Here is a 16,886-nt window from a genome sequence, read left to right as displayed (position 1 = left end):
AGGCCAGGTGTTTGATTGGTAGCTCAGTGGTAGAGGGAATTTGGCATGGAATGTAAGTTATAATTAGGGACATGAAGTTTTCATTTTAACGATAACACTGAAAAGTTAAGGAAAGCACAATATAGTGTCTAAAATGTATTTGGGTAAGTTAAGGAGGCAAGTTTTCGGTGTTTAGGAATCGCGAAATAACGTGAATGATGCCATTTTTCAGAATAACACTGAATTTTGCACTTTAACGTGAAAAACGCCACGAAATATACAATATAAACTAATGACTCCCCGAAGCACTATTTCATCTGTCGTTTCTAGTCTAACAGGTGAAAGTTCGATTCAATAGAAATTATCACGCTTAATTTTTTGCAGTTTGGTGCTGACATGATTGACAGTGTTTAACCTCTTCCTGAAATAAAATTTGCTTGGGGGGGGTCTTCCCAGAAGGGAAATTTTTAGGGAGAAGCACCTGTTATATTTCAGGGGGAGGGGGAGGTTGTGTGTGTGTGTGGGTATGTACACAAAATGATATTTTGAGGTCATAGGGGATTTTCTTGGCATTATTGGGGAAAGTGAAATGTATGACTATTTTTAAAGATTTGGGTGACATCATTCAATAAACATTTTATATTTACTGGCTGATGATATGAAATAGTTTTACAAATGGAAGAAATTTGGTCATTTCTCACAAATGTTAAATTTATTTTTTTTGTCATTAAAACTAAAATTTGTCTGAATTTTCCACAACTAAAACAATGTGTAAATCTTAAGCATATAAGGAACAGTAAAAATGGTTATAAAAATAAAACCGATTTTAAATTAATAACACTGAATTTTGCCCTAAACCGCGAAATATAACACTGAATTACAGTAAAAAATAACATCGAAATTCATTGGAAATTAAAATGAAATCTTCATGTCGCTGGTTTTAATGTATTCTGTAAGCTATTTTGATTGGTGGAGACACATAGTGGTTCAGATTCTACTTTAAACTGTAGGTCCAGTCCCGATTAGCCTTACTGTGCATAAAGTAGACTTAAAACACCAACTTACACAATCAATCAAAAAGGTATTTTGATTGATTTGATTTAGTTTATTTTACTTCACTTTTCTGCCACTTTTGGCTAATCACAAAGATGAGGATGAGTGATGGATGATTTGATGAAATTGATGAAGGGACACTTACAAGGAACACCCATGCCTAGCTGAGATTGGAACCCAGGACCTGTAGTGTCGTAACACAACCACTTTGCCATGAATGCTAGCTGTAAGCTATTATGTACAGCAAGTTCTGTTGTATCTACTTCCTGTTCTATGCTGAAATGTTCGCGTTCCAAACTTACAAAAAAAATATGATTCTAATGTTTTGATGTTATTTAACAGGCTGATGATGATACCATTCAAGCAGCAGCTGAATCTGTTGAAGCGAGTCCAGCAGGAGAGATCGTGAGCCAGGTAGTGGAGAGGGAAGGCCAAGTCCCAGCACATCCGAACCATCCACTCCAAATTGTGGATGAGCAAGGCAATCCCATTCAATTTACTGTGAGAGATGGAAACCAAATAGAGGTACATAGCTAGAGTAATCTCGTTTTAACCTCTTTTTGTAGTCCTGTAAAAATGATCACACTTGAAAAAGTTCCATGTTTCCACATTATTCTTGTTGTTCTTGCAACTGATTAATTTTGAAGGTTCACTACCCTCATTAATACGTTTACTGCCACAATAGTAAAAAAAAATCCTGGGGCCATGATGTTTTATTATGAGAATATAATAAAAATGTTGAAAGCAATATGTTTCTTGATGATTAGATGAATTTTTTTAAAAAAAATTTATGTGCGCGAGCCATATGCAACTCACGCTGCGCTAGAATCAATTATTTCACTGAACACCACTTGAGTTATATTTGGCTCACAGCATATTTATTGTTTTTTTTTCAAGCATTGTTATTGTTTTTTTCTAAGCATTGAGTCTTTTAACTGCCATATATAATTGTATCAATATCATTCGAGGACCTGGCAAGCAATAATTCAAGGCCAAACGTACAAGCAGAAATACTTGAAAACAGTTCATGAGTGAAAATGTTTTTTGTTTACTTGTCAGATTTAAGTGAAATTTAAAGGCAAAAATAAATATAAAAGAAGTTAATGTACATATATTCATTTCATCCATGCTTTTTTAAATTGTTTGTATTAATTGTAACAATAACAGCATCACTAAATAAGATTTTCATGAACAATCTTCAAAATTTTGTCCATGGGGCCAATCTTCACGTAACATGTATGTTGTAGCATGGTAGTGTGTGTTGCCTGTGCACCATGAGGCTCCCAAGGTAAAGAGACGTGTGAGTTAAATACAACTCACATGGCAGTTAACGTGTTAATATAGTTGGTAATCTTGGATAGAAGCAATATCACATCACTGCATTGTTTACACTCGGCTGGCTGGAGTTTTGGTTAGTACCTTTTGCTGGCACTAAAAATAACTGTGTTAGATTATTTTGCATGCAATACATTTCAATTATAACTTTGTTAATACAATAAACTGGAAGTGGTAACTTCTCTGTGAAAGTGTTTTTCTGGTGTTCCATTAGTTTCAGTGGTCACTGCCACCATCCGCTTAAGAAATTGTTGAGCTACAAACACAAGACATGTGGCAGTGGCTACCAAAATTAATAGAATACCAAAAATTAACAGTTTCACAGATGAGTAAGAACTTCCTTTTAATCTATTTATTTGCAACTGCATCATTCATAGGGTGACCAGATGTCCTCTTTTATCCGGACATGTCCTCCTTTTTAGGTGTCTGTCCAGCATCCGGGTGGATTTTTTAGAAATCAGTAAATGTCCTCCTTTTTTTGGAAAGAGTTTAGAATCGAAAATAGCAAATGTGCTGCATAGAGAAGTTTTTCACATATAACGATCAGATCATCATTTAAGACATGTCACTTGGGGTGCGTTAAGTATTCGAGCAATGCTCGCCTAGCATCTGCGAGCTGAACACGATCACTTTCCCGATCCCGACTGAATCAATAGTAGGGTTAGGATTTATAGGCACTAAAAACCTCTCAAATAGGTAGTCAGATAGCACGAAATTTGATGAAAATAGGCACTTAAAAAGGCACTATTAACTTGGAAAAGGCACGAAAGTAGGCACTTAAAAGTAGGGTGACCATAATATTTTTACCCATAAACAGGACATCCAAGTAGGTGAGTAAAAAGTAAAAAGTTTGGTTACGCCTAATCATAAAATTATTGTTATCATTAACGTATTTTTATTATTATTATTTATTAAAGTATGGATCTCATAATTGATAAAGAAAGTAAAGTGTTCCCCTGTTCTTTGCACCACACCATGAATGCGTACAGGGGCGTGGAGTTAGGACCCCACACTTTCTTGATCACAGCCGAAGGTGGGGTGATGTGATCAGCACCATGCCCCTGGCCGCCTTTTCCCCCCCCTCCCCCAGAGTTTCCTGCAAGTAACAACTTTACACGACGCTGGGTGGACGCCGGAGGCGCTTGAACGGGTGGAAAAAATCCTGGTTATTCCCCGCTGGGGATCGAACCTGGGTCTCGCATGGTAGTCAGAGTCAGTATCTCATGCATGATACATACAATAAAATTAAACATTATCTTCCGTTGTCAAAATATATTAATTATTATAATCTCGGTATAACTGGTCCCTTCTGAACAGCCTTTGTTGTTTGCGCTATGTTGAAGTTGAGAAATGTCAATTGTTATTTGATTATTTGTGGAGCAGTGAATGAGAACAGCGTTGTACTTCACCAGCCGTTCATAAAACTCCCCGAAAATTACCCCTCCCCCCCATATATGATACAACGCGAAATTTGTCTTTGGAGTTTGTTTCAAGACGCATTATTTTACATTCTTGTTGCAAGTCCATATTGAAACTGCATGTATGCTTCTTGGCCATGCTTATTCACTGTTCTACAAATAACGGAACACATACGAAACAATATTAAATTTTTTTTAGAATGAAATGTCTCAAATTTATACTTGGTTTTCAAGGTAACTCCTAGACTTTTTATAAAACAGGACAAATAGGTTTTTTTTAAATAATATCAAAGGGACGACAGGACACTACTCAGAAATGGGACTGTCCCAGTAAAAGCGGGACATATATTCACCCTACTTAAAAGGGACTCTAAAATTTACAAAAGGACATTAAAATAGGCATTTAATATGAACTTATTTCAATTTTCTTCTTACAATGCAGAGTTATACCACAGATAAGGATATCCTTATCTTTGGTTATACTATATTAGCACTTCAGTTTATACATAAAAGTGCGCTAAGGATTAAGAAACTATTAATACCCTTTTGATCGAAATCACATTTGCGGGGAATTGTCAGGTAAAGTCATTCTCCCAAAACGAGCTTGTGCTAACGACTGCGCGAATTTGAACAAATGATGAAAAACAATTTGCACCATTGTAACAAAAAAAAATATTTTAAACAATAATATTTTCCAACAATACAATTAGTATTCTGGCAAATACTAGATTTCAGTCAGTACAGCATCAACAAAGTCTTACATCCTTCAACGTAGGGAAAGCCAAAGACACGTAAAGAAAGCTGAAGTATGCAACAATTGCAGAATAGCGATTTTTGGCACAATTAAGCAAAATAGACACTAATCCTCAAGACAGGCATTTATAGGCACTATAAACATGCATTTTCGGACTATAAATATCATGTAACTAACTTTAAACATAAAAGCCTGTGTTTTACTACAAAGGAATAAAAATAGCAAAATTCCGCACCCTAGTTATTAGTATTATTCTAACTCGTTGCTTCGTCCTCTGAGAAGGCTGGGATGCATGTAGTCTGTGCAGTTCCTTTTCGATTGATTTATTTATTTTACCTCGCTTTTCTGTCACTTTTGGCTAATTGCGAAGATGAGCGATGATATGATGATTTTGATGAAGGGACACTCAGAAAGAACACCCATGGCCAGGCCGGGAATCAAATCCGGGACCTTTGGCATTGTGGTGCGGTGTGCTAACCACTCCGCCACAGAGGTCGGCCAGTTCATTTTTGAGTTATACATACGCGATACAGAAATGCGAAGTGAGAATTTTGATTATTAAGTAATATTTACTTCCATGAAATAACGTTGTAAATTCAACAATTATCTTGCAAGAATATATCCAGCTCTTAAGGGATGGAAGAAACGAATATGAGGTTTATAGTGTAAGGTGACTGTCACTTTCTCCTGCTGTTGAAAGAGAGCTAGAAATGTTCGTGACAGTAAAATCATATTTCTCCACCCAATCTAAACTACCTAAAATGTTAACTCGGTTTTTGGAAATTATTTAAAGCGAATGTTCAAATTGTAGATATTCTTTGTCATTCCTTAAATAATAGAGTAGGAGATTGTTTTCTTTGCTCAAAAGTACGAGGATGTTATTGAAAGAGACCATCTGAAAAGTGTCTGTGAGTAAAGTGCTGGTAAGATTTTTTTTATATGTATTTATAAAATTATGAGTAATGGCAAATGTGTTGCCATTTCTTGCGGTGTCCTCTTTTTTGAATGTATGTGTCTGGTCACCATAATCATTCATTCCTCAAAATGTATAACTGTATCAGTGTCGTCACGTGAGGTTCACATACAGGTGTTCACAATAAAATCTTTATACTGGATGCAGATTTACCCCTCTCCCTCGTAACTTCATCTTTAGTTGAAAAAATGAGAATAACAGTTCAACTTATTTTCAACAATTTACCCCAAATATGCTATATATATATATATATATATATATATATATATATATATATATATATTCCTGACATTCTTGTCGACGGAAAACCCATTTCATTGTCGCTTTTGGTCAAAGACCTAGGAGTCGTCGTGGACGAGAATCTCACTTATGTGACCATGTGAAGGCCATATCCAAAAAATCCTACACAGCATTACACTCGCTGTACTGCCTTAAAAACATTTTACAACAAGAGGTAAAGAAAACACTCGTAGAGTCGTTAGTTCTGTGTAAAATAGACTACTATGACTTAATGTATATTGACCTCAATGGTGAACTAGCAAGTCGTCTACAGCGAATACAAAATGCATGTGTGCGCTATATTTATAATATCAAATATTTTGACCATCTTACCCTGGCATTCAAGGACCTAGTAAACTCATGAGATCCCTCCTACATACTTTCTCGATTTCAACCCCTAAGCGCAGCACACCGCTTTGCCATCCGTTCACGGGACAACTATCTACTGACCATCCCCTCCCACAAGACAATGTTTTATGGAAATTCCTTCACGATCACTGCTACCAAAACATGGAACGACCACCCTAATGACATAAGAAACTCTTCTCCACAGCCAATTCAAATGAAAATTAAGAAATCTGGAGTCAACTTACCAGTACTGAAATGAAAACAGGAAAATAAAATGAAACCTTCATGTAAACTTGGAGGACCAACACCCACTGACTTTTTCTGTAATTTGAGTATGTTTGTTATGTGTGTCTGATGTTTTATGTGTATTTTTTTTTGCTTTTCTTACAGTGTGTATGTATTTTTCTGTGTTTTTTTTTATTTTTCTTGTGTTTTTCTTTCTTTTTGGTATCTTAATAATTTTAGTTTTTATATATTTCACAAACGGTTAGCTATTATAATCAATTTATAAAATATAAAATAGAGATGGTTAAGTGGAAGAAAAACTTAACTTCGCCATCCAAAACAAGGAATATATATATATATAAAACAAAAAAAACTCACAGGAATAGGGTTGAAATGGTGCCAGAAGGGCGGATAAATACAAATAATGAAGGAGACAGTAAACACTTACCACACGAATAGAAATAATTCAATATTTCGCGATTTGAGTCGCATTTTCAAGAAGGTAGATAAAAGATCGACGACACTTTGAGTAGAGGCACAGAATATATATATATATAAAATCAAATCAAAGAAGGTAAAAGGAAACACTCACTGGACAGTAGAAAAATTCAAAATTTTTGCTAACTTCGTAGCTTCATCCATGTGAGGAGAAAGTTCCGTCTCTTTCTCCTCACACCGATGATGCTACGAAGTTAGCGAAAATTTTGAATTTTTCTACTGTCCGGTGAGTGTTTCCTTTTACCTTCTTTGATTTTTACTTAGCCCTTTTGGCCCTCTTTGCTTTTATCCATATATATATATAAATATATACGAGTAAGTCATGGCAACACAGTAATAATTCGACAATCGAAGGATGTATTAAAAATTTGCATACAACTGAAAGAGTATCCATTATGGATATTTTGTTGGTAGGAATCATGAACCATGTCACTGGTTGATTGGTGCCCTCTTTGAAACGCTGCTACCCATCTTGCGACAGTTCGATATGGCAGAACGTTATTCCCTAACACTTCCACCAATTCTTGATGACAATCACTCACATTTCTCCCCTGGAGAAGGGCCACGTTGATGTACGATCGCTGTTCCAATATGATCACTTCCATCTTACTCCACGACTGACTCACAACTGTTTTTCCAGTGCCCCGTGCTCATCCAGTACAACACACAGAGCCATCTATTGACCAGCGGGTAAAGTACTCATGTCAGGCTTCCTCCCGCAGTCTCCATTTTCTGTCCACCTTTGCATATAATTAAAATATTACTGGGTTGCCATGACTTACTCCCCAACCCTCATATATATATACCGTGCGTTCATTTCGATCTGCAGCCGAGAGATCGGGAGAAGCATGGCGGGCGGTGCTCACGGAGATGCCGACATTTGCGGCCTGTAATGCCCGCTTATTTTTATGGACTAATGCAGACATTTATATAAATATTGCAAAACGAGCACTAACCTGTGTTATAACACGCAAAAGTTCTTCTGTAATTCATCACACAAATAAATACGCTTTAGAAACGATGTTAAGAGCCACAGATAATAAAACATTTTAATCATAGTTTTGACCAGTAACGTCCTGCTTAAGTTTATATCCTTGAAAAAGTTTTGTATCGATGGGGATCGTTTGGAGGTTTCGAATGTGCAACACTGTATCAAGATTACGCTGCAGACGAAACCGTCAAAAGTCAATGGTTTTCGTGAGCTTCCTTGCAATCCGAAATCTCCGAGCTCGAGTTTTTGTTCCTTCACGACTAGATTAAGACAGAGCTGTGAATATAGTGGCGAGCAGATGTATACCAAGAGCGTGTTAATTTCGTACTGTGCGCAAGAGTGTTATTCTTGGTTACTTGTCGTTACTTGTGTTATTGCAGTGTGTGTGTGTGTTGTGTCAGTGAGACGATTGGAATGCCAGCTCAAGTTTCACTTTAGAACAAAGAATTTTTATGTATGACACTTACGTGAAAACAGACTCGTGTCGGGAAGTGTGTAGGCAATTTGTACATAAATTCCCAAGCGTTTCACCTCCACATAGAGATACGGTTAGACATCTTGTCCTTAAATTACGATAAACTGGATCGTTAAATTTTAAAACACCTAAGCAAAAACGACGGATTCTAACCGAAGCAAAACTCGATGAAATTGGTGCAGCGTTAGAACGTTCTCCAAACAAACCTCTACGCCGTGTTTCACAGGAGATGGGCATGTCAAAATCATCAGCACATACAGCCACTAAGGTACAAAAATTAAAACCGTACTCTTATAATAAAGGTTAGTGCTCGTTTTGCAATATTTATATAAATGTCTGCATATGTCCATAAAAATAAGCGAGCATTACAGGCCGCAAATGTCGGCATCTCCGTCAGCGCCGCCCGCCACGCTTCTCCCGATCTCTCGGCCGAAGATCGAAATGAACGCACGGTATATATGCTATATTTGAAGTAATACATTTTTTTAATACAATAACACCACTTTAATTATGTTATTTATAATTAGTAATGACTAGTCTAAACTAATTAGTGTAACATGCAATCTCAGGTATGTACAATGCAAGAACTACCATATTTGGCAATCTACTTTTTATTACACGCACCATATGTTAACCAATGACATTATTCATTCAGCATTGAAAGCACATGCATCAAAATGTATTATGTGTATGTAAGGTATTTGGGTATTTTACAGAATGCCCCCTGCCCACAATAACTCGGTTGCAATGCTTATGATTGAAGTATCAGTCAATGTGACAATGCCCATATTCCTTCCTTCCCTCATGTTTCATATTTTTCCTCCTAACATCATTTTGCCATGATTGATTTTTGACCATTTAAAGCAGGGGTTCCCAAATTCTTCACTTCACGATGCCCTTAGTGTTTCATGATTTTTCTGTGGCACCCAAGTCAGAATATAGGTGTATATAACACTTACAATGCTCAGTTACTTGTTAGGTAACAGCTATTTAGGCCATAGGGCCCCATACTGTTCTGAGTATAGTTACTAGGAAAATGCACGTTGAATTGATGTAATTGAATTCGGCACTTTCGTTTGCAATTTAAGTTGGTGAGAGTTATTTTCTTTGCATGAAAGATTTTGATTACTAAAAAAGTTGCACAGTCTGAATGGTCCTTAGACGCACATGCGCAAATCATATAAACCTCGAAAGATATTATGTAACTCCTGCAGACTAGTTTCTAAAGAAAATGTGCTCGTCACTATTCCGTGTATTTTAGCGCCCACTGAAATTTAAAATCCACCACATTTTCCGACTTCTCGCTGAAGTTTGCAACTACATAGCACAGACCTTTTCGAGCCCCCTAGACATGCCTTGTACATGCTGCACTCTGGTGCTGAATGAAAGAAGTATTGCTGCTTGCATCAGTGTTCGCTCAGCAAAGTGAACATTTTGGGGGTATAGTGGCCAACAGCCCCTTAGCTGTCAGTTTTATGCAATATGCACAACAATTGTGTTCAAAGCTCTCTGATGAACACCGTGGGAGTCAGTGTTACCAGCTATCTAGAAATGTTATCAGATGCGAAAGAAGTCGTGTCAAAGTAAATTATGTGTATAAACTCGAACATCAAAGTATTTTTTCGAAAAAATACTGAGTGTCATCGTCACGTGTTACAATTACGAAATTACGCGACATGTTTTGAGAGGGAAGGAACTGTGTGTGATCTGGGACGGTGTGGGAGGAAGAAATCAGTATTGAACGAAAGAGGGATGGAAGTAGAGGTACAAACTTTCACAAGATCCCCCAAGAAGTCCATACATCAAATTCTGCCCACCATCGTCTCTGCACTTCTTTCATGTTCTCACATTTCCAAAAACACTATAACATCCACTTCCGTTGCTCAACGGAAAGGTTTCCCGCCATCTTGTCAATTACTTGTCACTACTGGCAACTGAACTGAAATTAAAGAAAAACAAATGGATGGCAACAAGCACTAATCATGACAGATCCAGATATAAAAAGTTCCATCAGGTTATCTGTAATACTTTCTCTGTTATTAACATTCAAATAGTGTAAACCCCTTTGTGGGACACTGTATATGTGTGTGTGTGCATTTAATATGTATGTAATTTAAAACATATGCATGAGTGTTCACGAGCTCATACGAACATTATCAGACGACGTGCGTGAACTTTATATTCATAAAAAAATTTCAAAATGGCAGAACTGCACTAAATTACAGGCTATTTTTAGAAACATCATATTGGTTAAATTATTGACAATTTTAGCAATACATGAATTTACTGATGTACTGTATCTGGCAATGCCCTTAGTGTGTCAATTACTCTCTGCCCATTCACTAATTTGTATTATATATTCAACAAAGCCTGGGTTGTTTTGTTGTTCAATTGTTTGAATGATACTTTGCCTACTTACATATCCCTGATGGCAGCCAAGGTGAATGATGCTTTGCCTACTTACATATCCCTGATGGCAACCAAGGTGTTGATCTTGAAGCTATCCATTTAAGCATGTACAATGGTTGCTTTCGAGTGCACATAGAGCAGTGATATTGTAATTATATTCCAGCTGACTTCCCCAGAGGGGCATGCTCTTCATGTGATGACAGACGATGGTCTTCCCATCCAGCTGACAACTCCTGAAGGACAAGCAATTTCTACAAAACTAGCAGAACAATTGCAGCTAAAAGTGGACGATGTTACAATGGTAAGTGCATTCTGTGAAACGATGCATGATTAAAGCATAGCTTAAACCTTTTGCCAACATTATTGATAACATTTTGTTCTATTGCGACCACAGGGACTCCTCGATGGCACAGTGGTAGCGCCGTCGCCTTGTAATCAAGGGGTTCCGGGTTCAATACCCGGTGGAGGCACATAGTGGTTCGGATTCCACTTTAAACTGTAGGTCCAGTCCCGATTAGCCTTACTGTGCACAAAGTGGACTTAAAACATCAACTCAAACCAAACCAACTCAACTCTATTGCGACCATTAACAGAGTGGTTACTCTCCGGGAATTATTCGTGAATTTTTGGCTCTGGGAATTCTGTGTGTATTCTGCATGAATTTTTTTCTGTAGACATGAAAAATTGCAGCTTTTATTAATCCAAATCACATTGAATTTATACTATTTTATAAATGGCCTGTGTCAAATTTTTAGTTTAGCTTTATTTTTATTAAGGAAGAAAAAATGAAGCTGCATGGAAAATAAAACAATTCTCTCAATTCGTTTACTTTGTTAGTGCCGTTTGCAGAACAATCTCTCTGACAGACGGAAGATTATTGCAAGAGAAAATATCTTGAAGTTGATTAGGTAAATTTGAGTTTGAAATTTTTTATACAATTACCAACTTCTCCTAGATTAGTGTATACTGTAATATTTGTGATTTGTGTTTTTAAATTTATTTCGAGTCCGAGTATGTGAAATGGCAAACGTAAACTCCGCACCTTAAATTAAATATTTTAAATACATATATTGTTTAATTGAATTGCAATTTTTGGATACATTGGAATCACACAGACCCTTCATATTGTTAATATTTGTATGTGTGTGTGTGGCTGGTGAGAGGCGGTAATACGTAACGCTGAAATAGAAAAACATCTGCTTGTATCCTTGAATTTTGGGAAAGTTCACCCTGAAAACCGGGAATTATACTTGAATTTTATCATGGTCCTAGAATGGCCACCCTGATTAAGATTGTAAAATGTAAAATTGGGGTTCCATCCTATGTCACACAAGTAATACAAGTAATGAAAACATAACTCTCTAGTATTTAGTCTCAGTATTTTTATATGGCCACTGCCGTTATCCACTCGGGAACATTTAGTGTTATTAAGTAAGAATAAGCAATTACACATGCTTCTGACTCAATGATTTCATTGTCACCAACATTAATCGAACCCTATAGAGATAGTTTCATGGAAAAGTAAGATTCCAGGATATTAATTACCGTATTTACGCATGTAAAGGGTTTTCCAATAAGAATGATATGATTTTGAAATGAACCGGCAACAACTATGCTTCAAACAGTATAACTGTCACTAGTTGTAATTTGTGTTTAGTATACTGTGACAATTCATCATGGTTAATTACACGCTTCAAGAACATTTGGTTATTATTGAAAATTTTTATGAAAATAGACATTCTATTGAACTTGAAACGGATCATAATTTTGGGCAAGAAATTATCTTCTCAGATGAAGCTCATTTCTGGTTAAGTGGATATGTTAACAAACAAAATTGTTGTTTTTGGTGTGAAAACAATTCACAAGAGATTCATGAGAAGCCTTTGCATCCGCAAAAGGTCACTGTATGGTGTGCTTTATGGCATGGTGGCATCATCAGGCCATTTTTTTCTTTTTCCAAAACGAGGTAGGAGATGCAGTTACAGTGAGTGGTACCGATTGATGTTAACCGATTTTTTGTGGCCAAATTTAGATGAAATTGATTTGGAGGACATGTGGTTGGGTTGTTCCACATGTCACACTGCCACTATCGACGTATTGCAGGAACAGTTTGGTGAGAGGATAATTTCAAGAAATTTAACTGTTAGTTGGCCTCCAAGTTAACTCCTTTAGATTGCTTTTTGTGGGGTTATTTGAAGTCTATAGTCTATGCAAACAGACCACGAAACCTTGATGCATTAAGTCATCGAAAATTGGGTTCATCAAATTCACTCATGTGCACGAAGTCGAGGTGGACACTTAAATGATGTGTTATTCAAAACATAGTGTAATAAACTATGCTTCAAAATAATATATAAAGTTTGGTTGTATCTGAAATAATTTTTATTTCATTTCATTGTAAAATCATATTGTTCTTATTGAAAAACCTTATATAATGCCCACCTTGGTTTTGATGGGGAAAAGCAACAAAAGCTGTCAAATTGTTGATACTAAAGGAACAGATGACTGGAAAAGTCTTAGGAATATATCCTCCCATTTCACAGTGCACACACGTATATGTTTGTTTGGTACATGTGTACCTGTTCAGACTATAAGGTCATGCATTAACACTGTCGAGTAAGAGTTCACAAATAAGCTAGATAAGTCAGAAGTAGCAAACTGTAGCAAAACATTTCTCCCATGTTGATTTAACACTGCTTTAACGTATCTTCTGCTTCAGTTATCTTCAGCTTCTCGCCAATATGAAATGTTGACCAATACTCATAAAGTACTGATACTTACCGATAAAATTCCAAATGGTTCATTGATCTCTTTAATAAATGTATGTTGCCAGATGAACCAAGGTTCTGCAATGCAAAAGAAGCTGCATATTTAGGCATTAACTTTTTAAAAAGTGCACAAAATTGATTATTTTTTTCCATGGGTGGCCACGGTGGCTCAGTCGGTAACGCGTCTGACTACCATGCTAAAGGTCCCAGGTTCGATCCCCGGCAGGTTCAAATCCGGGAACTTTTCTAACGTTGGAAGCGACCCTGGCGCCCACCCAGCGTCGAATAACATGGGTACCTGGGGGAAACCCTGGGGGGTAAATGTGGTCAGGGGTGTGATGCTGATCACATCACCCCCACTCACGACCAGATCAAGGAAGTGTAGGGCATTACCCCCTCACCCCCTATATGACTTCATGGCATGGTGCTATGCACAGGGGAGTACTTTACCCTTCTTTTTTTTACCATGAAAATTATAACAAAATTGCCCAGTATTGCACCAAATTGTAAGATATTTGTAGATACAGGGTCTGTCCAAAAAGAACCGGGACTCCATTCAGAAAAAATAAAATATTGCAAATATATGTACAATGAGTTAAAATTCTTGAAAATAAGATCCTTCTGCATCAATACATTATTACCAGCACTCCTGCCATGCTTGGTACGCCCACTGGAAGTCTGCAACCAGAATCTCCTTCGAGCACTGTGTTGAAGCTGCTTGCACTCTTTCCACCATCCCATAATGAAGTCCTTTCAGGTTCGTTTCAGCCCAGGGAAGAGAAAGAAGTTGGGTGGGGCCAGGTCTGGAATGTGGGGAGGCTGAGGCAGCATTACCACATTGTGCTTCATCAGAAACTCCCTTACGCATAGCGATGTGTGACTCGGTGCATGGTTGTGGTGGAGAATCCAGTAATCGGCGATCTCCCTTCGGACACGACGGACCCTTAACCTCAAACGCTCAAGCACTTCCACATAAAATTCAATGTTTCTGCTATTATTCTAACACTAATACGTTGATCAGAGTTCTGTCACTTTTGCCACATTTTCCTCATTTCGGCTTTGTTAATGGACATCCTGCACGTTGATCGTCCTCTATGTTGTACATCTGACATCCTCCACCAACGTCCCTGCCCATGGAGACCACTTTTCACCCCTTCCCCTTGGCTAGAAACAATCAGCCCCGATACATTTTGAACAGACCCAAGTATATAGGATCGGTAAAATTATGGGTAATTTTACTGATAAACCGATACACCAATATGGCATATTGGCAAATACCAATAGGTCACCGATTAATCTGTCCCATCCCTAGCTTCAGTGGCAAGCAATATTTTGATACAACATGCAGTATGTATATTAGCATTCCCAAAAGGGTTGGGGTCAATTATATTGACCCAGTTTTCCTAGGAAAGAAAGGGCATATCAAATAATAATAATAATCACCCCCCCCCCCCTCACTGCACCTCTTAGTGGCCCTATTCCTCATTTCAAAATTCTTGGTCGCATTATTGCTATAACTTACAGCTTCCTGTACACAACGAAAAATATGTGTGTGTTTCACAACACAGCACTCAAAAGAGAACACTTCAATTATGCATTCTTCCCAACTATAAATGGAAGATCATTACAAAAAGCTCTGAAACGAACAGAACAGTAGTACCAACTTCATTGCACAAATTATTGTTCACGGAAGAGTAAAGGAACTGACTCAAAACATAAAATTAAATTTAAAAGAAATTATAGCTACTAATGACAAGAGGAAGATAATGTACCTGTTCATTTCCTAACACTTCGAACAATTTGACTTTTTTTTTTTAGATGAAGAATGACCTCAGACCATTGTGCAGGTTTTCCATGATTTCCAATGATTGCTAAAATTATCAGCAAACTTTATGAATATACATATGTCTTTATGACTGATACTGATAATATTGCTGATTAATTCCTTCCAACTCTAATTTATCTTCATTTGCACTATTTCAGCATGAGGATCAAGACCCCCAAGAAGTGGTTGTAACAGAAGGCGGAGTCCCACAAATGGTTGAAAATGGGCAGACGATTGAGTTCACAACTCAGGATGGGCAGCAAGTGAGATTAGTTACCTCGTACAACTTCTTGTAACTTTCGTGATAAGTGATCTTTCGATCATTGTGAGATTGGTATGAAGCCATGTGTGAATATTATGTGAGTGAATTTACAGTTACAGTGTGTGTGTGTGTGTGAGAGAGAGAGTGACAGAGACATGGAAGGCTACCTTTTCATAAAAGATATTGCTTCGTTCCATTCCATTCCTTGTAAATACTTGTGTGATCCAAAGTAATGCCATAGTATAGATCAAAAGTATGTATATAGTTGTAGCATAATCAAGTTTTTGTATGCATAATGAGTGAACATAGGCTTCATTTAGTATTTTGAACCAAATAATACAGGACATATTGTGTGTGATGTAATAAAGAATGTATATTTTCAGTAAGTCCATGCTGATTAGAAAAAATAGTTGACAATACTTGATTTTTCAGTTTAATTTTGATATAAATATTCTAAAGCATGATAAGCAACAGAAATATCATTTTGTTGGTCCATTCACTAGGTTGCCGACAGATAATTAGTGCATTGCAAACCTTGCACTAATGTAACATGATTAGCTTGTCAGTATGTTGAGCAGTGATGATAATATATTGTTTGTGCACAAATTTTTGGGAAGAGACTAGTGTTTTCATGTTCATGATCATAGTGTATTGTTTGATTTTATTCCCCTTTTTTTGGGAAAAGAATGAACATGCAGTTAAAAATGTGAATTGGTGAAAAACAAGTAAAATTTATTAAAAAATAAGATAAATGAGGTAGGTTTAAGTGATTCTCAGTACCTAATTTCCATATCCTTCATATTGTGCTATTTTCATTGTTACACTTTTCGTAAGTGCAGTCTATTTAATTATATCAAAAAAGTGATTTAACTTCTCTCCATACATTTATGAATGTAATGACAAATAAAATGTTAATTTATATGTGTGATTGTTATTATTATTAATGCCCATAATGGACAGAAGTTGCTCATTTTATTGTACAAAATTGTATTAAACATTTCATGTGTTGCACTGTATATAGTTTGTAATCTTTACACTATTTTCAATTTTTTTGAAGTTGTGTGTATGCCCTTCTTTGCTATTAAATCATGCAAGTTTTTTTTTAATTTCTAGCCAGTCATTAGTGTTTTATTTCATATATTTATGAAAAAAATACAGTGTGAGGGAGATTGCAAAACAAAGCAACAAGCCTTCACATAAATAGCTTCCAGCACCATGTGCTAAATAAAACTGTTAAGAATGAGAGGTATCAGTTTAAGGAGGTGTGTTTCTGATAACTGTAAGTAGACTCCTG

General features: G+C 36.7%; 1 protein-coding gene across 3 annotated transcripts in view; it reads left to right on the top strand.

Annotated features, from left to right (window-relative positions):
- The window catches only part of LOC145987900 (uncharacterized), a 103,231-nt gene extending 86,640 nt beyond the window's left edge, over positions 1-16,591 (top strand). For all 3 annotated transcript variants that reach the window (XM_083122694.1, XM_083122693.1, XM_083122695.1), the window contains exons 16-18: positions 1,375-1,557; positions 10,901-11,038; positions 15,489-16,591. In XM_083122694.1, the coding sequence (XP_082978820.1) occupies positions 1,375-1,557; positions 10,901-11,038; positions 15,489-15,626 (459 nt within the window). In that variant the 3' untranslated portion in view covers positions 15,627-16,591. The remainder of the gene's footprint in view (positions 1-1,374; positions 1,558-10,900; positions 11,039-15,488) is intronic.
- The last annotated feature ends 295 nt before the right edge of the window (positions 16,592-16,886 follow it).

This window comes from Lepisma saccharinum, chromosome 5 (genome assembly GCF_977018435.1).
Source record: "Lepisma saccharinum chromosome 5, izLepSacc3.1, whole genome shotgun sequence".
Classification (NCBI taxonomy): domain Eukaryota; kingdom Metazoa; phylum Arthropoda; class Insecta; order Zygentoma; family Lepismatidae; genus Lepisma; species Lepisma saccharinum.
This window is presented reverse-complemented; position numbering and strand designations above follow the sequence as displayed.